This window comes from Astatotilapia calliptera, chromosome 8 (genome assembly GCF_900246225.1).
Source record: "Astatotilapia calliptera chromosome 8, fAstCal1.2, whole genome shotgun sequence".
In the NCBI taxonomy this organism is placed as follows: domain Eukaryota; kingdom Metazoa; phylum Chordata; class Actinopteri; order Cichliformes; family Cichlidae; genus Astatotilapia; species Astatotilapia calliptera.
This window is the reverse complement of record NC_039309.1, coordinates 14030112-14054787: the sequence shown is the minus strand read 5'-3', so window position 1 is coordinate 14054787 and position 24676 is coordinate 14030112. Positions and strand designations below refer to the sequence as shown.

The window sequence follows — 24676 nt, the reverse complement described above, 5'->3', positions numbered from 1 at the left end:
AGTACTGTGCCGTGGTGAAAAGTTTTCAGAATATCCTTTTACCATCCTTCGTTTCAACCCTCCCTCAGTCACTCTCTTGTACTTTTTAATGATTTCCAGCCATTCATTAACCAGAAAAAGGCTTATTCCTGGAGGATTTGGCTAAACAAGAACTTCACTTATACATTACTCAGTCCAATTTACTTTCCCGTCCTTTTACCGCTCACTTATCCTGCCACTGTCTTGTATCTCTCTCTTCCATTCCAGCTCTGTCTGGCAAATAAACTGTTTGTGCTGGGGGAGAGCAACCACCAGTATTGTGTAACTTCTTTTCCCCCCCTAAACCCCTCCCTGCTCTATAAAGCCAAACGGGGCCTGGCAGACTGCTCGCTCAGTTTGTTCTAAACACCAGACCAGGACACTGACAAAAGATTTCATTTAAAGTATCAGGGTGAGAGGTTAGCTAGCTCCAAGACGGGTGCTAATAAAACAGTGGGAAGGTCTGCATGTTCAGTGGTGGTGGCGCAGGGACACTGGCAGGCAAAGTGAAAGTAAAAAACATACATTTAAAACCAAACCAAAAAATGCTTCCCAATATATTTAGATTACTTTTTTTGGGCTAGATACATTTTGGACACACGTTTTAAAATAAACCTCCTGTAACTGTAATTTTTGATTTGGTTAGCACCTCAGTTCGAAGTTCAGTTGTAGGCTAGCCTTAGATTTGAAGCCATTGCCTTGGGATAGCCTGTAGTGGCCACAGCTGCAGTTGAATGTCTTTCAGAGACATGACAGGTGCAGCTGTATTAGGTGACCTTTGACCTTTTGCCTCAACATGGTGACCCAGCAATCCTGTCACCTGTTAATGTCAGGGCTTTGCAGCAAAGGTATCTTTAAAAAGTGCAGCCTCAGAGCTGCGTCTGGTCACTGCTTACAATTACAGGATAAGAATAGGATTCATATGTGATGGTGCACACTTTCAGCTTCAAGTATGTTTGATATACAGGTGAAAATGTCTCCCAGTAGATGTTTTTACTTATGTGGGCCTCTTTTAATGAGTAGCTCAAGCTTATAAAACCTACATTACGTGGAGTTGAAGATTTTGGCTTGCTGCTAATTGTTGTTGGGTGAGCGACTCTCTCTTTAATAACCTGCTCCAGCTTCCTCAGGAGCTGGCCCAAAATTCCCTTTTCCAACAGCCGTGTTCTGGCTTGCTTCCAGCGATTGCACCCTCAGTGTGGTCCTCTCTCTTCTGTGCTTTCTCTCAGCTTTAAGGCAACAAGCACACACCTTCTTTGTAACTTTAGCTATCAAAAATGACTCATGGATGCAATTTTTAAAAAGTTCTTGTAATACAGTACTTATAGCTTTGTGGAAAAAACATGTTGCCTTCATCATCAGTGAGCAGTTTTTTTTTTATTTTTTTGTTTGTTTGTTTGTTTTAATTTTTTTTTAAAATTATGGCTGACTGTTTTGGCCTGTCACAATGACCAGATGGTGCTTTAGTTTTAATGGTGTCTGGTCCTAGAACGCATAAAGAAATCTGGAAAGTTTTGTTACCTGATGAATCCTCGCTTCGTTGCTTGAAATTGTTGTCACTGCTGTTTTGATTACGCTGCTTTTCATCCTTGTAGGGAAAAAAAGCTAGCTCCACAGTTGATGTATTAACTTAATTAAGTGAAGAAACATTTTCCTGTGCCTCCTCCATTTTCCCTTCCATTCCTTTTGGCTTGATGGGCAAATTCTGCCTCGACTGGACTGAAGAATTATTTGGTATCTCCCTGCATGTCTTCTGTAATTTCTTCATAGAGCTGACTAAGGTGCAGAAACTAGCTGTTTAATTGAGTTATTTGTATTTATGAACCTTTTCTGTGACTATAGAAGTTTTTATTATAGACTGCAACAGCATCAGAAGACCAAGCATAGAACGGGTACCTTTTCACTTTGGCCTACTTTCCAAAGTGCTGTGTCAGTGCACTGAATGGCGTGCAGCAGCATTTCAGACAGTTGTGTTTGGAGGCAACTTGTAATCTTATAACAAGTGCTGTGTTTTTGCATTGGAGCCAAAAGCTGACCACAGAACTGTGGCTTTAGGGTTTACTGTGCTAGAAGTTAGTGATTAAGATCATTAACATTTAAGACTAACAATGGATAATAGCAGTGTTGCAAAACAGTCTTAATGCGCTGGGCTTCCAGCATTCATTTGGGAGAGTAGCTGTTGGAATGAATTTAGGCTGGTGGACTGCTTGATGAATGTGTTTTAGGATCTAACTGCGGCACTGATGTGACATGCATTTGTGCATTCAGCTCCCAGCCACCCAAGATTTTACATAAGGTCAGTTTCCTGTCTCTGTGATCCACTTTGCTGACAGGAGCATGTGGCACAACAAAAAAAGCTTCTTTACAGTCTTTGCATTCTTTGTTTGTCATCCTATTACTCAGACAAACAGAGGTATCTTTTAGATGATTTTGTCTCAATGTCAGTGGGAGTATGCAAAAGGTGCAAAGTCAAATTTAATAAAATTTGGTGGAGATTTTGTTATAAAGTTGGATCACTTTCATTGAAGGTATGACATGAGACAGTGGACTTGGCAGAGAAAGCCCTTCTCGGTTAGAGATTGGTATCGTAGAAACCAATGCAGTCCCTTCACACATAGGGTAATTATTTGGCACCGTCTCTACAACCTCAAGTGAAGGGTATAAACTGAACAGATAAGCAGTGAGTAGACATAACAGGCTCCATTCATAAGTCAGGAGAAGGAGTGAAGACGGCAAGGAGCAGATGAGAAATTATTAAATAATGATTTTTGACACTGAGATGATTCAGAGAAGAAAGGGGCAGCTTTCACAAAGATTATTGGGAGAAAAAGAAAAGGTGTTATCTGTGGGTAAACACACACACACCCTAACAACAACTTTTTAGATCTTACAGCCAAGGCAACATGACACAACTCGACTGTAGCACCTGTTTCTGCTGCCAGCCCATCAACTCTGTCACCACTTCAACATAGGCTGACAGATTTCTCACACTCTGCCTTTTGCTGCTTTTTATTATGTAGTCATTATTACAGGCGTCACACCAACAGCTCCTGGCTGAGTGATACTGCGTTACCGTAAATGCCTTGTTTGACTTTTGTGTGACTACATGTGTTTTTATTATTCTATTGTTGGCTTGCCACCATAACGGGCAGCCGGAGATCAGGTTCACATAGTTGTAGTTTACTGCACTTGATTGACCGATTGCAATCATAGCCTGCATTTGAAGAGAATCCTGCTGTACTAAGCGGCAAAAAAAGAAAGGTCTTCATCATCACTTACTCACCCTCATCTTCCTCCGCCTCTGCATTCGTCGGCTGCTGGCCTCCTAACACAGCATTAAACCACCCACATTCTCTCACCACTCTCCATAAGAAGAGAAGCGCTGCTGCCACCCACAACCCTCTCTGAAATATCTTCTACAAATATGTGTGAAATGTGTGCTGTGGTTTTTCCTTTGCTCTTGTTCATTTTTTTTTTCACATAATATTGTGTGTTAGCGCTGTGTTCTTCCAGCCTCCGCTGTAGCTCTGTTGCTTCGTTACCGTCTGAAAGTCCAGAATGCATACCAGTGGGATGAGGTGTATCTGAGAATGCCTGACAGGACTGCACTTTATAACACATGGTTTATTTTGATTATTGTTATTGTTTTAATCCATCTATATGTTTAGCTGGAGTACAGACCTATAGTAGTGTTACAGAGGGGGCTGTTACTGTGCCTGCTGAAAGCAGTCTTAATACGGAGGTAAAATGACCTAACCGAGAGGCTGTTGGACTTGATGATTGTAGTGTTGCCTGTGACACATCTCTCAACTCTATTTCCTAGCCTGATCACAATGTATATCTGTTGTTGTATGATGATTATGTGCTTGGGAAGGAGGTGGTTTGATGGTCCTCTGCAGCACAGCTAAAGGTGACTCCCATCCATATAGCACCTGAGGATATTTCCCTGCAGCTGGTTGTTGGCTCAATTACTGGTATCAAAAAATGTGTGTTTGCTCCTGTTGTTCTCAGTTGCTATGGAAAAATTTATCGCATAATTGCTGTTATTTGTAGCAAGCAGAGGATGGACCCTGAAGAGACCTGATTTCAAGCTTTTGCACGTGAATCAGGATGAAACGGCGCCAGTTCATCGGCTTTTCTTTTGGCTCCAGTGTCTGAAATGATCAAACTAGAATAGCTTTGGATGCAGAATAAAGAAGCCTGCTGGTACATGTCTAAAGACGAGTAATGTAACTCAAGAAGTGAAGTCATAGCATTTGAATTTGTCACCACACAGGATGGCAGACAGAGTGGCACCTAGTAACCAATAACAGATGTTTCTAATTAACGGACAGGTGTTCGTAGCTAACCTTGGCAGCATATTTAGTTGCAATTATGCTGTGAGAACTTGACTGAATGTATTGGAAAATGTATTGCAACTTGTGACTCACACAGTATAATGCAATTTACCTCACAATCTTCGTGAGTCATTTTCAAACGGCCTCTCGCTTTCCACGAACAGAAACGAGTCAATCGAACCCAAAAATGTTGATGGCAGAGGACGAGAATTTGCTTCGCAATGGAAAAAAAGAAAGCGGACCATCAGTGAGCTGCCAAAAGAAGCAAATATTTCTCCCACTGTGTCATAAGGGAGAATGGGCTGTTTTGCTTAGCTGCAGAATTGCAGTGAGCAAAGGAAGCCCAGGCACAAAGATATGTATGGAACTCACTGATTACCATTATATAAACAGATGTGGTTTCTAATGAATACCACCATATTGCCACACAGCATCTGAGCAGAATAGTGCATCCTGGCTGCGATATTGTCAGTGGTTTTAATGATTAGCACCCCCTGTTCTTTCCGACTGTACAACTTGAAATAGTTGCTGTTGTCTTTAATTGTTTTCCTCAATAACCTCACTTGCTGTTTTTGACTGCGTAAGCACTTTCACGCTGATGAAGTTATCTACAGTTACTTGGATGCTGTACTAGTATTGCTCACAAAGTCAGTTGTGGAAATCTGCACATATCTCACACTCCCAAATTAACTGGGCACAAAGGGAGGACCACCAACCAATTTTCAGCCATTAGTAGGAGGATGTGTCATTGGCACTTTCTTCAGTGCCAGCTAACAGACGATTATTTTGAGGTATTGATTGTGTTGTAGAATTATTTAGTGCTCCGGCATATAACGGTAGAAGTTTCATATTATCTTTGCTTGGAGGCTTGGCAAGTTTCAAATGTTCACACAAATGGTGCAGTCATTTCCAATAAGTGGACAACTTGCCATGTTTGAAGTTCACATCCTGCATAAATAAGCTTAAATGTTAGGTTATCGGAACAAATTGTTCCTTGGATACTAATCAGTACTCAACATTACTGTTGTGTTGAATATTAATTATCATCACTACTGATATGAACAGAGCTGTCTTCACACAACCCCTCCAGCCACTAGCAGCTGAACACACGTGCAGTGTTTGAACAATAAGAAAACTGAACAGAATATTTTGAGGAATTTCAAGATTTCAGTAGACCATTCTGTGAAAGTGCTAAACCGCTTTGATAACCTGGCCAACAAACATGTTAGCCTTTTAACTATTAGTGATTATCCAATAGGCACAAACCCAGCCTCAGGGGCTCCCAAGCTTATGTGCTATCTTGTGAGCTAGTGCTAGTCCAAAGCCTGCATAAATAGGAAGGTTGCATAAGGAATTACATCCTGTGTAAAGTCATCCGGCTGTGGTCACCCCTTGGGATATTAGGGAGCAGCTGAAAACATATATGTAAAGTGTATATCGCCCTACAGTTACACTTTGTAGGTATTTCTTTGCCTCTTTTTTTTTTTTTTTTTTTTTTGTGCTACATCCGAAATCTTGAAATAGTATTGTCTGATATTATAGTTGTAATTTTTTTCCCCCATGGTATCTTCAATGGTATTTTCCTGGGTATCTGTATCGAGTTTGAAATTCTAGTATCCAACCTAACACATGCACATATTATACTACATGAAAATGTACTACCTGAAGTATCCAAAGTAAAAAAATGCTTCGGTCTCTTGCTTTTGCATGACATGAGCAGTTTAAGAAGGGAGTCTATTTTCATAACCTGTTAATTTTAAAAATTGAGCCAAACCTGAATTGCCTGTGAGTAAAACAAAATCCTAAAATTGGGAAATTAACTGAATTAAATGAATCATACATTTTCCAGTACAGTAGCCTTGCATGTATCTAATCCCACAGTTTACAGTGTTTATAAATGATGCGACTGCATAGTTTTCATGTAAAGATTGTTATGACAGCTTAAAATTTTTACCTGCAGCTGCTGATTCAGTATTCACATGCTAGACTGGAGAAATTGGATCTCTCCCTGATTTGTCCAGCCTCCCTTTGGGACTCTGTTCAACGACTCCCATGGAGTATTTCCACTATTGTCTAAGAAACCTCAGAGACAAGAATAAGTTTATGCTGGCTTCATAATTTTCATGCTGTGACCACAAAAGGACATTTGTTTGGGCCTCTTGTCTCCCGGTCATTTCCTTATTGAGGGTTAACGGGAGGAGTTGCTCTGTGGACTGTTGCGACTGACAATCCTACATTATGTGAACTAGTGCTGATTCACAAAGGATTCATTGTGAAGAGCGGTGGCCCTGGGAGAGTGGAATGGGTCTAGGTTAGGTGACAGAGGTGTGGGTTCAGGGGCCTGGGGCTAGGGGCTAGAGGCACTATGGCTGGACCAAAGTGGGGGAGTGTATGGTGCTCAGCTGACACAGTGCTGGAGCTGGGAGGGGGCACATGTGTGAGAGGAACCCCGTGCTGGTCGCCACACAGCTCCAGCAAACATTTACTGTACTCCTACTGCGCTGCCTCCTACTACAGTCAAAGCACTGAAATCCCTCTCAGAGGTGAGCTGCTCTATGAAAATAGGTTCCTAATCGAAGCTGCTGTCAGTCTGATTTATTTTCTGTGTTCATGAGAATCCAATGCAGTGCTTATTAAACCAGGGCCTTAAGCTGCTTGTACAACTGTTCCCAGAATCAGACATTTTTTGCCGTTTATCCTCTTCTGACTCCAGCTCAAGGACAAGCCCACATGTGTGGTGTACTCTAGATTTGTTTACACAGACAGATGGCCGAGCAGTCCAAAGTCAAAGTCCACAAAAGCCCTTTTTATTTTATTTTTTTTCCTGCTGCACTGCTGTTCTGCTTGACCACTAGCTCAAGACCTTAATCTCCCTCCTCTCACCCTCTACTGGTCCTCCTCTCTGTCTTTTAAATCTTCAACGTCTCTGTGAGGGTGAGACCAGGGCTTTCAGGTCAAGCTGACTCCAGCCTCTCTGGCTAGCCACTATGGACCAGGACTCAGTCCTTGCCCAGCTGTCCCAAGGGTTGTTTACATGGCTCTGTGTCAAGTCCGGCTGTTGCCCTGGCCTCTCTACTGTCAAAAGCCCTTCGGTTACAGGCCATTTTAAAGTTGTTGAACCAAAACAATGTCCAATCGCCATTTTTATTGCATGCATACACCGCATAGATGTTAGTCTTGTTAGACTAACCTACTGTCCTCCTGCTCCTCACCTTCTTAAACCTTCTTTTTCAGTGCCAAAATTTTGACTCTTACAAAATAGAAAGTGGTAAAAAAGTGACAATTAATAGCAACAAAGTAAACGGGGCCTCTCATCTTCCCTCAGGGTGGCGTTACCACAACTGTGGATTTCTCTGTCCACATTAGAGGCCATAAATGGGCCTCAATTGCTCTCTTACTGATAGGTTACAGTTAAGCTGCACTATTTGGGTCCTTGATTCAGATCTATTGGATCACTACGTGGCCTTTTAATTTTCTCTCCCTTTCCAGCTCTCTCGTAATGAGTGCAGATTTGCTGAGGGCTGTAATTTATCATCTTTGGTCTGCTACGTTAAAGCTTGCGGATCCCTGCATGTGGGGTTGTTTTAGTGAAGCTAGAGCAGTTGATAGAATTTTAGTGTAAACTTTGTCAGTTTGCTTTATTTTGTTTTGCTAGAATGCTGTTTGTTTTATTGTATTATAAATCCCTTTACATTAGTATGCTTTGTCTGTCCTTTTTAATCCCTTATTTAAAAAAAAAAAAAGAGAGAACTTTTGCATTTGTTGTTCAGTTGACTTGAAATTAAAGTTCATGGGGCTCCACCAAGACCATTTAAGCTCAATAAATGTATGATATTTCTAAAGCCAGCGAGCAAAACGATTTAATAATCGTGATCTCAGTTTTTTCCAGAAAAGAAAATTGTAGATATTTTTGTCCTAAGCTAGTAGAACAGATTAGATACGCAGTGCTCACTTACTTGATTGAACAAATTTAAATCCCTCAGTCAACATAGGATAGGATTATTCTAGCTTTTTTTTTTTTTTTTTTTTTTTTTTTCAGGGCTCGTGGAAGTCATTTGGAGGTCAGACTGAATTAAAGTCAGGTGTCAGAGCTTTGTAATATTTCTGGTTGCTTTTGTGCAGTTGTTTGTTTGCCTTCTTTACTGTCTTCATAAGAAAGCAACTGCACAAGTCTTTTTACTCCTTGGTGCTCTTAGAAAGCCATGATTTTTACAACACTGTAGATGAGTAATGCAGTGCCATTGACTGGTATAACTAGATTATATGATCTTAGTCTGTATTCATTGTAAATAAGCCGTGGTGCATTTAAAAAGCTGTTGTGTACTTACACAAACTTCCATTGAAACCCTAAGTCATTGTACACAAAGTGGTATTATTCAGAAAGTCCTGTGGTCATGGTATTTATTGCTGACAGATGGCATCCGTGTCAGTCTGCATAGCTGTGTTTGCAGATCGCGGCGAGGCATCAGACAGCGAACCACGTAATGAACCTATGAACTTGTACTGTAACAGGCACTTCTTTCACAGGGCCATTCATGCGGTTTTCGTGCAGTCAGTTGAGTTCATTTGAGAAATTTGTCATTCATTTTTATCTTATTTTTGGGTACATGTGCTTATTTAACTTATCCTACAAATAAAATTGCACCTTCACTAAAAATGTAATACAGGCTTGATTATTGACTTCATAACAGTTTCATGCTGATAACATCAAAGCTGCAAAGAACTGCAGTTTTTCCTCTTGTAAAATCATGTTTTTCCTAGAGCAGTGCTGCATATGTAAGGCAATTATGGAATTAACGCAGTTTAAATGCTTCGACGCATATCTCAAATCACAAAATACTGAAAGTGAGCCGTGACAAGAACATTTGCGTTTGCACAGACTGTTATATCAGTGTGCGGCATGCCAAGCTTGGCATGAAATTTCATGCTGGGGCGGATTGTGTGAGAAGGCAGACCATGTGGAGGGATTTGCAAGCACGTCTGTTAACTTTCCCACTTACCACTTTCTCCCTGTGCCTCTTCAGCCCAGCACGCTTCCCCAGGGTACAATCAATATGAACCAGTGTTCTGATGTCATCGACGGCGAGTCCAGGACAGGTCAGAAGAACTCGCTGTGCATCCTGACCCCTGAGAAGGAGTACTTCATACGGGCCGAGTGTAAAGAAATCATCAATGGGTAAGACGTAAAAACCTGCTATCATAGTACTCATAATCATCTACTATATTAGGATTCGCAAATGCACATCCTGCCATTATTTGGATACATGTATAGAAAGAAATGACTTCAGGTGGGCAGTGTGGTTTGTGTTGCTCTGTCTTCTGGGTTGCATGGACAGTGGTGACAGAAATAAAGTGGTATGGCTGTGTGTAGCTGCTGTGGCAGCCAAACTGCTCTGCCCCCTGCTGTCTCCTTTGTGCTGTGCTCTTCAGATAGTTGTAATTTACGCTGCAGTGACAGTGCACATTCTTGAACTGTTGGCTCTGCCTGCTTTTCTAACCCTCTCCCTGTCTTAACAAAGTCTTCTACAGCAGGACCTAGATTACAGTACTAAAATGTAATCTTCATACTTCAGGCTTCATTTGAGCCTGCAGTTTAAAGCGTGTTTCTGCACTGCGCTCTCCCTGGCCGGCTGATGCACATTATAGCTATTCTTAGGGAACTGTGACTCACAGCACCCACTCCTCATCATGCTACCTGCTCTGTCGCTATTCACCTCCCACTCTCCTATCATCATCTGGCATGCATGTGTTTGTTCTAGGCCATCACAGAACCATATTAGCTTTTCAAGTTTGTCATTTCCTGACAGTGGAATTTATTTTTCACTATGTTATTCTCCTCTAAGATGTCTTTTGACTTTTATTAGAGTTTGAACACAGTGCCATGTGTTGGTGTTCTGTCCTAAAAATGTTGATCACTAGATTTGCTAACCCTGTCCGTGTCAGCACTTCATTCAGATGATGTAAGGATCTAGATTCGCTGTTACCTGTATAAATATTTCTGGTGTTAAAGCACCGTGGTTTACCATATCCAACAAAATGCATTATCCCCATCTTTTTAACTAAAGCATAACTTCAAAAGAATGAATATGCAAACAGAAATTAAGATCTGTTATGTTCTATGATTTTTGTTCTCTACCATTTTCTTATTTTCTGTCATAAATATGCTCTTAGTTTTTGGTGGATTCTCAGATTAAACATGGACACAGAATCACAAAATGAAGTAAGCATATGTATGTGCCACCCCAAAAGCTCAGACTTCAGATACTCCTAAATGCTTTGACACAGCCAGGGTTTCTTTCTAGTTTTACCTGTATTTACTGTCAGAGTAGATCTTGCTAATGTGGTCATCTCGGACACAGCTCAGGCTGTGAGCTCAGACGCCCCACTCACCTGCTGTGTAAACCTTCTGTTTGTGAGAGGCAGCCAAACTGAACAAAGAAGTTCCAAAGAGAGGGAGGCCTTAAAGGGAAGCTGCTTGTTTCAGGCAGAGGATGAAATAGGAGGCTAAACAAACGCTCAGTATGATGCATATTAGAATTCAATGAGATGTACTTTGAACTGTGAATTTGTAAAAGCTACTTTACTAGAGTCCAAGACTACAAATATGGAGCTGGAATAGGCTACCTTTTAAGAAATGAAACTGTGCTGACTTTGCTGCTTTAGCCTTTAGTGTTGTAAATGTGTTATTAACATATCGCTTTGTCGGGGCATGCTTCGTAGTTTATTCTTTGCTGCAGAAAACTTTGTCCCTTTGTATATGAATCCATTAAGCATGCAGAGTTTATGCAGTCAGAATTTAAGACTAGAAGAGCACTTACACTGTTTCATTATTTGCAGGTGGCAGGAGGCTCTGACTGTGTACCCCAGGACAAACAAACAGAACCAGAAGAAAAAACGCAAAGTCGATCCACCCACTCACCAGGTAATGAACTTATTCTTTCTTTGCCCAGTGAACAACAGCCAAATTTAAATTGTTATATTATATGTCATGAAGTGTATAGTTTTCTTTTCTTTTTTCAGTTTAATATTGGTGGTTTAAAACAAATCAAAAGCTTGGGACTTGCATGTATAAATGTCAAAGAACATTTATGTTGTATTCTATCAACGTGTTTTGTATGAGGGAGAACTATGTTTAATAACTCACAATGAAGCATCTTTATGTTTCTGTGCTTATGACAGCTCTGACAACAGGATTTATGTGCTTGAGTTCATGTGGCTGTCCACAGCCCCAGTCAACCCCACATTCATGAATGGGTTTTCTCTTAGATGTCTGGGGGGAAATATGAACTCACAAATGAGCTGATTAATTAAAGCTCAGAGGTGGTTTTTGACTGTAGCGCAATGATTATGACACAGTTTTACCCAAATATGTGCAGTAATAGGATTAAATGATGACGGGATCACAGGCTGTATTCAGGAGGTTTGTCTGTGTCGACATAGAGCTGCAGCTTGACCCTTATGTTTTAGATATTATGAACATTATAAATTATCCACATGTGGCAATTGCTTCATTCCTTGTCAACAACAAAGAGAGCATATATTTAAGGATGACCTCTGCCATGGAAATATGCAGAACGGATGCCTCTCATTCCTCTCCAACTACAACAGCTTTTTTCCCCCCTTTGAGAGGGAGACAGATGTAGTTTTTCTGCCAGTGACATGCTCAACAGTTTAAACCGCCTATATTTACATTCCTGTGTCACATGATATGTCAGTTTCGATAGACAACACGCCTCACACTTGTCTAATTTAACTCCAGCTATCAGTGAAGCACACATCGTGTTACATATTGTTTCTTGGGTGTTGTAAATCGCATGTGGTATTGTTTTCCACAATTAATACCTGCTTTATGCTTCCAGCAGTGCATAATTGCATAGATATGGAACAGTATCACAAGGTTGGCAGGCAGCAAACATTAGTCAGCTATCAAAATATTCCTGAACAAACAGTGAAGGGAAATGTTGACAACTGCATGTGTGCTGTAACAACATTCAGCAGCAACTTTGATCCTGTTGCACATGAATTTGCTGGTGCGCTCAGTTTCATTGTCATGTCCAGCAGCTGCCATCACACCTGTCAGGCTTTTTCAGTCCATGTGGTGATTAAGCATTTGGTGCTTATCAAAGCATTCCCATTCAGGACTTATCGAGGATTTAAATCCTTAAATATTTGTGGCAACCCAATAAAGGTTTTGTCATTTCACACTGAGCTCCTGAACTCTTAACAAGATGCATGTTTAAGTCTGTGAGCCGGAAAAGGTGCACTTTGGGTTTTGAACTCCAGTAGTCCTGCCTATTAAACAATCTTTGCAGAGTACATTTAACGGTCTAAAAAGGGTCAAGGTCACTAATGTGTCTTTCAAGCCTGTCTTGCAACGCCTTTCAGAACCACCATGGGAGCAAAAAGCAGTTTTTGCGTCAGAGCAAGTTTTGTATTCCCTGGCAGGTAGGAATAAAAGAATAATGGTCCAGAGTGAAGATGAAATATAAGAGTATGATATAATAAAATTGCACAGACCACCCACCATGGCATACCAGTTTGTGCCCCCCGCCCCCCTCCTGTGTGAGGCCTGGCCAAGTTTGTGGTGCATACAAACAAACGTACAAACTGAACTTCATTGTCTGGTTCCTCTAATGACGGCGCCCCGAATCAGACTGTGACCTTGCTCGGCTTATGCAGACTGGCTCATTTACAGAGAGAGCGGCGACACAGACATGACCTTGACTGTGTCTCGCTGTGACCACCAGTTACGTCTGTTTTCATTGGTCTTGTTTCTTTTCTTTGCTGCGTACAGTAACTGTTCGTGTAGGTAACCAAACCTGAAGCTCCTCTTCTGTTCACATATAATTTCCTCTGAAAGGTTATTCTTGGATTGCTATTCATTTTTGTTCTTTACTTGTTCATTTTGTTGGTAAAATCCACAATTAATTGGTTATTTAATATTATGCTACCTATAGAGTTAAACACTATAGGGAGGCATGGAGTCAGGCCTACAGCTCTAAATCTACATTGTAAACACTTCACTGGCGAATGTGATCAAATTTATATTGTGCCAATGTGACAAATAATTGGGCTACAGCAGTTCTAGTGACTCAATGGTGAAATGCATATCAGCCTATAAAACATTCAAGGAAGAATAAGAAATATGGAGAATGGCAGAATTCAAATTTTTTAAAAATGAACCGTTACTGTCGCCTAAAGCAGACCCTCAGTTGTCATGCCATATCCTGACCAGCAGTTGTATTCTATTGTGAATCATGAAGAACTTCTTGTTTTATATTTGTATTAAATATATGTGGGGAAAATGAATAAAACCAATAAATATAATTAAATAAGAAAGTAAATTGGGGGATTAATGCAAAGGTAAATAAAGAAGAAAAGGCAAGAAAAGTCAATTCATGTAATATTTTAAAGCCAGTCACTCTTACAGCAATTTATAATAGTTCTGGTGTGTTTAATGGTATGTAACCAACCAATGAGCTAATGTGGTGGGGAGGTATGCATCTGTCCATCCGTCCAGTTTCCACAGTTTCCAGGAATCACTCCTCCTCGACTATTGGTCACTTTTTAGCGAAACAAAATTAATTTGTCTTTACGTATGACTGTTGTGAACTGTAGTACAGCAAAACAAACTTACCGCTCTCTTTCTGTACTTCACACATTACAATAAACTGTGAATTCTGATGGAGCCGATGAGCTACTAAGGCTACGTTCACACTGCAGGTCTTAATGCTCAATTCCGATTTTTTTTTTTTTTTTTTTTTTGTCTGCTTATTCACACTACAGATAAAATGCGACAGCAAACACGCTCTAGTGTGAACGCTCAAAGCGGCCCGCATGCGCAAAAGAAGACGTCACACACAACGCGCTCTGTTTAGACCCAGAACAAACAGTATTGTTTGACTGATGGCCCTTAATATAAAGACTTCAGACTTTACGTTTCCCAATTTTTGCTTTAAGTTATTTTGCTATTTACATAATAATGTAAATAACCTAATAATTACCTTTTATTGCTGTTTTAGAGGAGCGGTGCTTCAAAGGATAGTTGCAGATTTCTGTCAGAATCTGCAGATTATACAGTACAAATAAAATGTTCACGTTTCTCCAACGTTGTCTTCCCAACAGTTTCACTGACATCTACACTGGATGGCCAGGAAGCGTTCACGATGTCTTCTCGGGCGCTTCTCTGGCGCTGATAATTGGCGTCTGTCTTGTGTCAGTGACGTAAAAGATGGATTTAATGCGGCATGACCGTTCAAACAGCAGTCGCTTTCTAAAACATCGGATATGTATCGCATTCAGTACCACATACGAAAGTGACCCAGATCAGATTTGAAAATATCGGATTTGTGCCGTTCACACTGTCATAGCATGATCGGATATGGGTCGCATAGGGTCAGAAGAATCGGATTTGATGCGCTTTCGCCTGCAGTGTGAACGTAGCCTATGTGACTGATCTGGTTAGTTCATCCAGCCAAAGGACTGATGAGCTCTCACCATCCATTCACAAGACTCTACTCCTCTTACAATGTTGGTGAGAATTTAATTGGTCTGAATCCAAGGTCTTATTGCTCAAGGTCATGTTTGTCGTTTTAATTAGATTTTAATTCAGTAACAATACAGGGGATGTTTTGTACAGTAATTTTGGTGGGCTAATCAGCTTCTACATCATTGACCTTATGGTTATTGATTCAGTCTTTTATTTATTTATTTTTGGCAGTTTACCATTAACAAGGAGCAGTTTGCTTCATGGTCATTTTACAAGCACAATGTGCATGTTTATGGTTTTTAAATAGCTGTGATAACCCTTTAAGATAGCACAAACATCTGCAGTCATATTTCATTGGGTCCAAACATATCTGATGTGTGCCTGTGGGCTTCACTTTTAAATACCGCTGTAGTGGGCAAGGCCACTACATAATTAGGCTCGGTAATATGTGAGCATGGTCATGCTTTCGCTGCTTGTTTGCTGGCAGGTCCTATCAGTATCTCTTAGGTTATTCGAGTGGATAAATACCCAGCGTTATGTCGAGGCTTGAATTTTCCACACCGCACTGTGTCAGCTCCATACTTCCACCTGAAAGCTCCCCTCCCACTTGTGCATACTTTACTGGAGACATACCTGTGCACAGTCGTATTTGTCTTGTCGGTAGCGCCCTTTAAGACAAGTACATTGAGTACAAAAAAATGATGTCATGTGACGCGTGTGTGTCATTGTAACTGAAAGTTGTCTGCATTTTTAGTTCTTCTCCAGTAAAGCCCTTGACATCTCGTAGTCATGTTTTGTTTTGTATTAATTTTTTTGTTTTGTTTTTGTTTTTTGACTTTAAATAGAAGTCGCAATAAAAAGAGCGGTCCATGAAAATGTTATGTATTGATCATAATGAGCACTAAATAGTAAGCATTAACATCAAGGGTATTCTGTGATTGGCAGGGTGGAGTAACTCCAAGACAGTGTTTTTCCACTGAGGACATGAATGGGCACCCAGTGAGTTCAGCTTGGCCAAACTTCTTATCCTGCTTCACCTTCAAAAAACCCCTAAATTTTAAAACTCGCGTCGCTCTGTCCCTCTAAATTAATTTCAGCATATTTTCAATCACTCCAGGTGAAGGGGCAATGAAACGGACATGCTTTTAGCCTACCTTTGCGATGCCTAAAGAGCAATTCTTTGCACAGCATCAGCATGTTTGTGGTGATTTGAATAGGCTGGATGAAAGTGGGCTGTTTGAGGGTCGCTTTCTTTAAAAATCTTCCTCTTTCTTGTTATCTCAGTGATTTTGTGCATCTTCTGATCACTGATTTGGTGAAATCAGATCTTTGAACAGCTTTAATTTTGTTTGCATTTGTTAATCAAATCAAGACGTTCTCGGCACTTTTAGCCAAGGAAATCTGTTCCGACATCATCCACCTCTGCACACTGTCCTCGTGGGGTGTTTTAGTTTGCTCTCGCTATTCCTCATAAGTACGTGTGTTTGTCTAGCTGTCAGTCCCTTTCTCCCTTTTATTGTTCCAGCTTCACTCTTCCAGTAATTTACTAGAAATAAAACTTTTTTTTTTATTGCCTTAATGTTTGATTCATATAAAAAAACAAAGCAAAACATCTTAAAGAGGACAATGATTTATCTCTACAAATGCTTACTAATGTGATCAGAACATGGAGTACAATAATCAGGATTTGAGTAACATACATATTCCAATATTTGATTTCTCATTACATTTACATCATAAATGTTCTTTAATCTCTTTCCTCCTCATATTCCTTTGTCCTGTAGTCTTTCTGTGACCTTACCTGCCAATATATCCTTTCCTCTCCCCACCCACTCCTTCCAACCCCAACCATTACACAGGAGCCCGGCCCAGCTAAGGTAACAGTGACCAGCAGCAGCAGCAGGGGCAGCATCCCATGCCTGCCCAGCAGTATTGCCAGCGCCGAGCGGGTGCCAATGAGCCGCGCCACTCTGTGGCAGGAAGAGCCCCGCTGGAGCAGGGCCACCATCCCCTGCAGCCGCAGTGCCTCCTGTCTCAGCCAGCTGGGCCACAGTCAGCCAGACTCCAGTATCACTACTCAAGATGGTGAGAACTTTAACAAAACTCTATGAAACTCACAGCAACTGTATTTACAAGGATAGAAAAACAATCTAAATTGAATATGACACGATTGAGCATAAAAGTTTGTGCTTTTAATCACGTTCTTCAATAAACAAACTGAATTTCATGTGCAGCTGGGAAAAAAACCCCCAACTTTCCCAGCAGTAAAATGACAGGAATGTTTTTGTTTTTTGTTTTTTGGTCTCATAAAGTCTGCAGTGAGCTGGGCTTTTTTTTTTTTTTCCTCCCCCAGATGGTGGCACTGTGAGCAGTGGACGTAAGGTACGAGTTGAGAGTGGGTACTTCTCCCTGGAGAAGACCAAGTCGGAGCCTTCTCCACAGTCTGCACATCACTCACAGCCACCCCAGCATCTGCCCCTCTCCTCTTCAGCATCTTCCTCCTCTTTAGGAGCTCCCAGTTCCAGGTACAACTCTGAATCAGAACCCCAGACTTCCCCTCATCAACCCTCCCAAGACCCTCTCCCCTCTCCAGGTTCACTTGTCTCCCCAAGCTACTCCACCATCAGCTCTTCTCAGAGCTCTCTGGACTCTGATCCCAGTGGAGCTACATCCACTTGGGAGGGGCACAATGGTGGCGGGGGCGGCCGAGTCGGCTGTTCCGGCAGGGAGTACGCAGCACTGGCAGATGTGCCCCGGGCCCGCAGACTGAGCTACCGAGAAGCTTTCCGCTCAGAGAAGAAGCGCCAAGACCTGAGGGCGCGGACACGGAGCCCCGGGAGAGAGGAGGTGGCTCGGCTGTTTGGGGAGGAGCGCAGGTGAGGATGACAGTTCAGAGCCGTTTTAAGTTTCCCGCTCTTCCTCGTGATAGACCCAATCAGTGCTGAACAAACACCATAACAAATAAGGCAGATGAACTTGTAGTAATGATGGCAACATGATTAATAGTCATTAATGAGACACTGATTGTTAGCTAGAATAGAGCATGCTCAGTGTTTATGTGAAGTTCATCCATTGCTGAGGATACCCCACACAGTATTATAGCACCACCCTGTGGCTGCTCTCTCCAAGCATCTGTTGCTGTTGCTGCCTACCCTAGCTTATCAGTGGTTTGCCATTAATGATTACAGGGATTTAAATGCATGTGATGTTTTGGTTTTGTACTGCTCTCTACCTCTTTTGCTCTCGGCTACCTTGCTAGTTTTTGTTGTTTCAATCTTTTCCAGGGGCTTCTGAACAGAGCTTCTCAGAGCTAATGCTCAACCAACCCTTCCACCCTGCCCCAATGCTGTTCCCTGCTGGTCACCGCTGACTCCTGCTTTCTATCATTTCATCCCTGCACTGCCTCGGAGCACACACATGCATAATAAATACTTAATTTCCTGTACATACCATGCATACAACATACTGACAGGTTGGGTTATAGATACGGTTTTGTTTTCTCCAACTTCAATCACTACTTATTTTTCAAATACATATACATTAACAAGTGCAGTGCCTTAAGGTAATGCTGACTGTTGCTGCTTCTCTTTGCAATTTGTTTAATCCTCCATTCCATTCATTTTCCATCTCTCCTAAATTTGATCTACCGGTAATTATATAACACCATTTTTTATTTTTTATTTTTTCCTAGAAATGCCTCTGGGTGGTTCTATTTGGTAGTATTTGTTATTTTGCATATATTTATGTTGTATTTTCTGTGGAGAAGACTTTGTGTGTTTCTAAAATGATGATTTATTTGTGCTTACTGTAAACCAAAGTCTCTTCTTTCCTTTAACTCATGGATTTTGACTTTGATTTGTTCATGTTTGGTGTCTTTTTTATGCTCTCTGTGACACGACCATGATGTGCCATACCATTATTTTTTCTGTATTGTTTAAAAAAAAAAAGCAAAAAATTGTTTTTGCTGTTTTTTCTTTTTTTCAAACTTGAATTTTTGAATGTGATTTTTTGTGTCTCCTAGGCGATCTCAAATCATTGAGCGGTTCGAGGATGGTCAGCATGTTGAGCGCATGGAGACAAACGGCTCTGATCCTTCTGCTAACTCCGTGCTGATCCAGAGACAGGGACGCAGCGAGAGACGTTATTTGGCTAATAAACATGTACGCTCTCCTCTGATTAATCCTGAGTAAATCAAACCAGAAAGGTCATGCAATACTTACGGCGGCCCTGAGAGGTCAAACACACTCCAGCTTTAGAAAACACCAGCAAGTAGAAAAACACTGGAAAAGCCCCCCAAAAACCCAAAACAAAAGAAATGATAAAAAAAGACCACAAAAGCTCTCTCACACACACACACACACCCTAAAAAAAAAAAAATAACAGAAGTGTTTTGGGAGACAATAGCGTGACAGAATAGCTGCGGAAGTGACAAGCTAACCTTCCAGCTGACCCAATCCTTAATCTTGAGAAAAAGTGATGCATTTCGTCAAAACCTTTATTTAAAAAAAAAACATAACCCAAATTGCTAATGTTACCCAGTCATATGCAAAGGCTAATGTATGACCCACCTGGCACTGGGACACAAACCACAGTAAGAGCAGTAAATTTAGGTCTGATAAATGAGTAATATCACAAACTAACCACCTCCTATTACCAGCTTTGTCACTTGTGCATATAACTAAATAAATATGTAACAAATCAAATCAAATCACTTTTATTGTCACATCACATGTGCAGGCACACTGGCACAGCACATGCGAGTGAAATTCTTGTGTGCGAGCCCCACAAGCAACAGAGATATGCAAAACACAACAACACAAACGAGCAAAATACAAGAATGGCTACATCTGAAACTAATAAATATATGTACAATATATAATAGTGTATGCATTCCTGGATGTGTATACTAAATATTATCCTGTGTGTGTGTGTGTGCGTGTGTGTGTGTGTGTGTACACATTTTTACAAATTAAATAGTAAAAATAAATAAATAAAATAAAATATATAAAAATATACAGAGTTGAATATGTGCAAAACAAGTGGCATTTATATACAGTGTGGAGTGCATAATGTTAAAGTTCCAGTAGTGAAGCTGAGGTGTCTATGACGTGTTCAGCAGTCTGATGGCCTGATGGAAGAAGCTGTCTCTCAGTCTGCTGGTACGGGACCGGATGCTGCAGAACCTCCTTCCTGATGGAAGCAGTCTGAATAGTTTATGGCTGGGGTGACTGGAGTCCTTGATGATCCTCCCTGCTTTCCTCAGGCAGCGCTTCCTGTAGATGTCTTGGAGGGAGGGAAGCTCACCTCCAATTATCCGTTCAGAGCACCGCACTACTCGCTGGAGAGCTTTGCAGTTGTATATAGTTGTAACTATATATATGTTACAATTTCAAACTGAGTAATTTCAAACTGAATTTCTGTAACTACAGCAGCTCATCTGCAGTATCGTCATGGCTCATCTGGAGCCCCAGCCCACACTTTGGGAATCACGGATGGATTTGTGTGCTTTTGCTGTGTTTTTTCTGTTTGTTGGTGTTTTCTTAAGTTGCATTGCATTTATTCTCTCAGGGCAAGTGTACATACTCTAGAATTAAAATGAACTTCTTGTAATTTTTTATACATTTTTTTATTTGTAGGAGATGTCACTAGATTCAGCAAAGGACCGTTCAGTTCCTGATGTATCCAGTTCCACTTTGGCCAACTTAAGAAGGGCCAAATCATTGGACCGCAGAGCAACTGAGTCCTCGATGACTGTGAGTGTTGAGAGTGCTGCCAAACTATAAAGCATGATATGTGAAAAAAAAAAAATATAGAAATGTATATTTTTAGGAGATTTGTCAGAGAAAATATTTTCCCACTCCTAAAGGTGTCTCTGTTCAGCAGAGCATCAAGCTTGACTTTTTTTGTTTTCTTTATATCTTTGCACACAAGTTGCACAAATTGCCACACGTGCAGTTGTTAGACTTGATCTCTTCAGTTTTCAGCTACAAAATTAAAGCGTTCAAGTTACTTAAGCTTGCAGTGGTATCATCTTGAGCTCTGACTCCTACCAGTCTGATCTGCGGTCACTTCAGGGAGGGTAGCAGGGGTGATCCACTCGGTGTGTGACTTGTCTTTCTAGCCAAGCTGCAGCTGCCCAAACCCACCCCCCTCCACTCACTCAAACACACACTCACGTACACAGCACTGCCGCCACTGCTACTGGCGATTATAAATAACCACCACAGAAGCAGTTGCGTGTGTGTCCCTGAGACAGAGGGAGAGAAAGAGATTGTCAACATATGAACTGAAGGCAGTTAGCCATCATAATGACTCTGTGCCAGACTGTGACACCACACCTGATGAAGCTCAACAAAAACAAGGTATTGTTGAGTTAGCGGTGGCCAGGTTTTGGAGGAACAACTTACTTTAGGGTCTATAAACAGCCTTGAGTTTGTGTTTCACGGGAAAGTCTTGCTCCCGCCAGTCAGTCTCTGTAGCTGGAGCCGCTTATTCTTTTTTGAGCTGAGGTGTGGATATGAATGTAAATAAACATAATTATATTGTTATTGCCATGTGATATCCAGTTAAAGGTGTCGTCATGTTTATTCATTTTTTAATTTCTTTTCATTGATTAAATGATATTCATTACTTAATGATCCATTTCTGATCTGTCTTAATTGCAGCCCGATCTGCTGAACTTTAAAAAAGGATGGATGACAAAGCTATATGAAGATGGAGTGGTAATTTGCTTTCAGTATTATCTGCTTCTCTGCAATATTGAATAAATAACTTGTACATGTACATTGTTAATGGGGTTTTTTGGCATTTCAGTGGAAGAAGCACTGGTTTGTCCTGACAGATCAGACTTTGAGGTACTATAAGGATTCAATAGCTGAGGAGGTAAGGCTTGTTATTCACTTAATAAAAAAAATAGTTTTAAACTTGATGAAAAATGACATATTTGTACTTATCGTTGGGTTTTTGTTTTTGTTTTCTTCCCCCTCAGGCTTCAGAAATGGACGGTGAGATTGACCTTTCTACGTGCTACGATGTCAAAGAGTTTCCCGTTCAAAGGAATTACGGTTTCCAAATCCTGGTGAGTGTCGAATCTTCGTGTCAGTGTTTATCCCACGTCATTAATCATCAGTAAAGAAGAAGCTTATTGTCCACGCGGTTTAGATCCGGTGTCTCCTGCCAGTCTATAAACAGCTTTAGACACCATGCGGTGCAACTTTTGGGTATCAGGTTTTGTCATTTCTCTTCCTGAAACAATTCTTTGTTTGTCATGAAGGATGTCACTTGACTTGTCATCTCTCTGTGAAAGGCTGACATCATAGCGGACTAAATCTGCCACAGGCGTTGCCAGCCCTGCCGGTGTTCTTGAACCAATGTGGCTTCCATCTGCACAATTAAAAGCCCCGTCCTTGTGAATAATGTCTCATTAGCACTGACTCAAATACGAGTCTATGTGCAGTAGCGTGGACCCTCCTTTAAATGGTGCAGTGCTTTATTCATATAATCTTTTGGGCGTTAAACATTTGTAGTGCTTGTTGTTGTTGGCGAAATGCTTAGTGGAGGTGTATAGTTGGTTGGGGTAGAGTGGTGCCAGTGGGGCTTTTGTTCCTGCTGCATGATTTAAGCTCGCCGCTCTAAAGCTGTATCTGAACAGCAGCTACAAGGTCATTTCTTTTGTTTGCATTTGCTTGAAGTAGCTTCCACAGTAAGTTTCTGGAGGAAGTCGGAAATAGATTGCTCAAGAGGATTGTGCATTCTTTGGCTGAAAACATCATTGATCTGGTGTTGTGTGCACCGCAGGTTAAGGTAGATGGAGCTATGGTCAGTAGTGTTTTTGATTTCAAATCTCACTACTTCACATCATCAGGAGTTTTATTCATAATGTTTTGTAGACGTTCCTTAGCTTCCACTAGAGGTCTCTGTAAATGGGGTTAGTGCTTATAGAGTGCTGCTGTTTCTGTTGTTAGATGAAGGAGGCAAGTCTCATCACAGCGTGTAATTATAGAGGTTTAGATCTAGGTAGCACCTAAATGGATGTCTTGTTTGGTATAAGATTTAATATAACGAGTAATTAGTTACATTTTTATGATCAATTAAAATATGTTTTCATTATGTGGATTGTATGTCCTATGTGTATCCTACCTTCAGTTCATCTGCAGTTTTGTCTTTGCTACTTCAGAAAAAATGCGCATTGCATTTAGTGTAGCAGGTTTGTCTTTGCCTCCACCCTCTCCCAACATCCCCAGCCACCAGTTTCCATAGTTCATAAAAGTAACTCACAATGAACTCACATTTATTACAAAACAACAGCCAGAGAACAGCTTTTGCATTTGTGGCAAAAAGGGGCAGCTGTCATTACTGTAGAGTTCTAACTATACGTTAAGTCGAATGTGTTGCACATTCAGCACAAAGCACCTCTGTTACTTGTTTTATCAGTGCAGATGGTGTTAAAAGCTATGGCTAAATGACTAAAGCCAGGACAATGTCGTAGTTTGACAGCATGAGGTGTTAGTTTTGTTTGAAGTAACTTTCCTGTCAAGAAAAACAGAAGTGAGGCTGAGAATCTACTCCTGTCAAAAGTGTTTCTCTGACACTTTTGAAGTGGACATAAGCATCTGTTAAATTGAAAAAATGAGTAATGAAATAAAAAGTGGTTAACAGCAGTTAACTTTTATTAAAAGTACTTTTAGAGCATAATTCTTTGAAATGTGTGGCTTCTGAGTGAGTCAGTTAAATGCTCTGCCTCTGTTTTCAGTGTAAAGAAGGAGCGTGCACCCTGTCAGCGATGACCTCTGGAATCCGTCGTAACTGGATTCAGGCGATCATGAAGAACGTGCGACCCACTATCGCCCCCGATGTCACCCGGTAATACCCACTGAGGATTAACCCTCACCACTGGCAGATATAACAGCTGCTTTTTTTGTTTTATTTATCTGAATTCCTATTTCCTCCTCACCTTCTGTTTCCTTCTTTTTCTTCCTCTTCAACCTGTATTTTCAACCTGCTTTCCAGGAAAAACATCCCTCTGAAACTATCGGTTCTGAAGCCCAGGTTGGAGTGCTTGTGTGTAAAATATCTCCCCCACCCCCCCAATGTTGATGTTCTTGCTCAGCAATGTCAGCCCCACCGTTTTTGTCATCCAACCATGTGTCATGTGATTATTGAGTAATGTCTCCCAGTTAGTTGTGCTACTGTAGAGACCCACACTGCAATCACATCTACATACTTGAATAATCTGCCCAACACCACAGGCCAGTGTCAGTCATGCCTGTAATGTGATGGTCCACTAACTGTTGGAAATGGTGCCACAACAACACCAAAAGCTCAAAATAACTAAGCTTTGGGCTGAGTATAAATGTCCACCTCAAAACAAGAGCTCTGTAACTACGTAAGCATTTATTTTTGTACTTTTCATAGCAAAGCTGGAGATTATCTTTCACATATCAAATGCTGAAGTTGCACATATGACATGTTATATGTTCTTGAGCTCTTTCCCTCCTTGAGGACGCCACACAACACGGTTAAAAAGGATTGTTCCATCAGGTCACCCTGCCCTTTAAAGCAGTGCACATTAGTGAGCAGTTTACTGCACATATTCATATTAAGCCACTGTTAAAGAGCTAAAGGCAGGAACCCGTCATCAGGCTTACATCAGATCAAGTTGCTTTTAGCCGCACTGTGTGTCTTTATAAATGTTTTTGGTGTTTAATGCTTTGACATGCATTTTATTGTTTAAAATGGGGTATCTGCTGGTCTTTAAAGTTAAAGCAACTTCCTTTGTCACTAACAAGACCTAATAATTTTTCACAAAGAAAACCAGACTATTGTTAGTTGG

At 41.0% G+C, this 24676-nt stretch overlaps 1 protein-coding gene across 7 annotated transcripts in view; it reads left to right on the top strand.

Annotated features, from left to right (window-relative positions):
* The window catches only part of LOC113028470 (myosin phosphatase Rho interacting protein), a 53377-nt gene that overhangs the window by 14598 nt on the left and 14103 nt on the right, over positions 1-24676 (top strand). For 2 of the 7 annotated variants that reach the window (XR_003273237.1, XM_026178761.1), the window contains exons 4-15: positions 9380-9531; positions 11193-11277; positions 15790-15843; positions 16704-16929; positions 17198-17720; positions 18866-19004; positions 20481-20597; positions 21510-21566; positions 21658-21726; positions 21833-21922; positions 23597-23706; positions 23854-23892. Coding sequence is in view for 6 of the 7 variants with exons in the window: in XM_026178761.1 (XP_026034546.1) it covers positions 9380-9531; positions 11193-11277; positions 15790-15843; positions 16704-16929; positions 17198-17720; positions 18866-19004; positions 20481-20597; positions 21510-21566; positions 21658-21726; positions 21833-21922; positions 23597-23706; positions 23854-23892 (1661 nt within the window). In the remaining variant the exon portion in view is untranslated. Of the gene's footprint in view, positions 1-9379; positions 9532-11192; positions 11278-15789; positions 15844-16703; positions 16930-17197; positions 17721-18134; positions 18561-18865; positions 19005-20480; positions 20598-21509; positions 21567-21657; positions 21727-21832; positions 21923-23596; positions 23707-23853; positions 23893-24676 lie in introns of those variants that run through there. The other 5 variants (XM_026178764.1, XM_026178762.1, XM_026178763.1 and 2 more) reach the window with 5 other exon arrangements.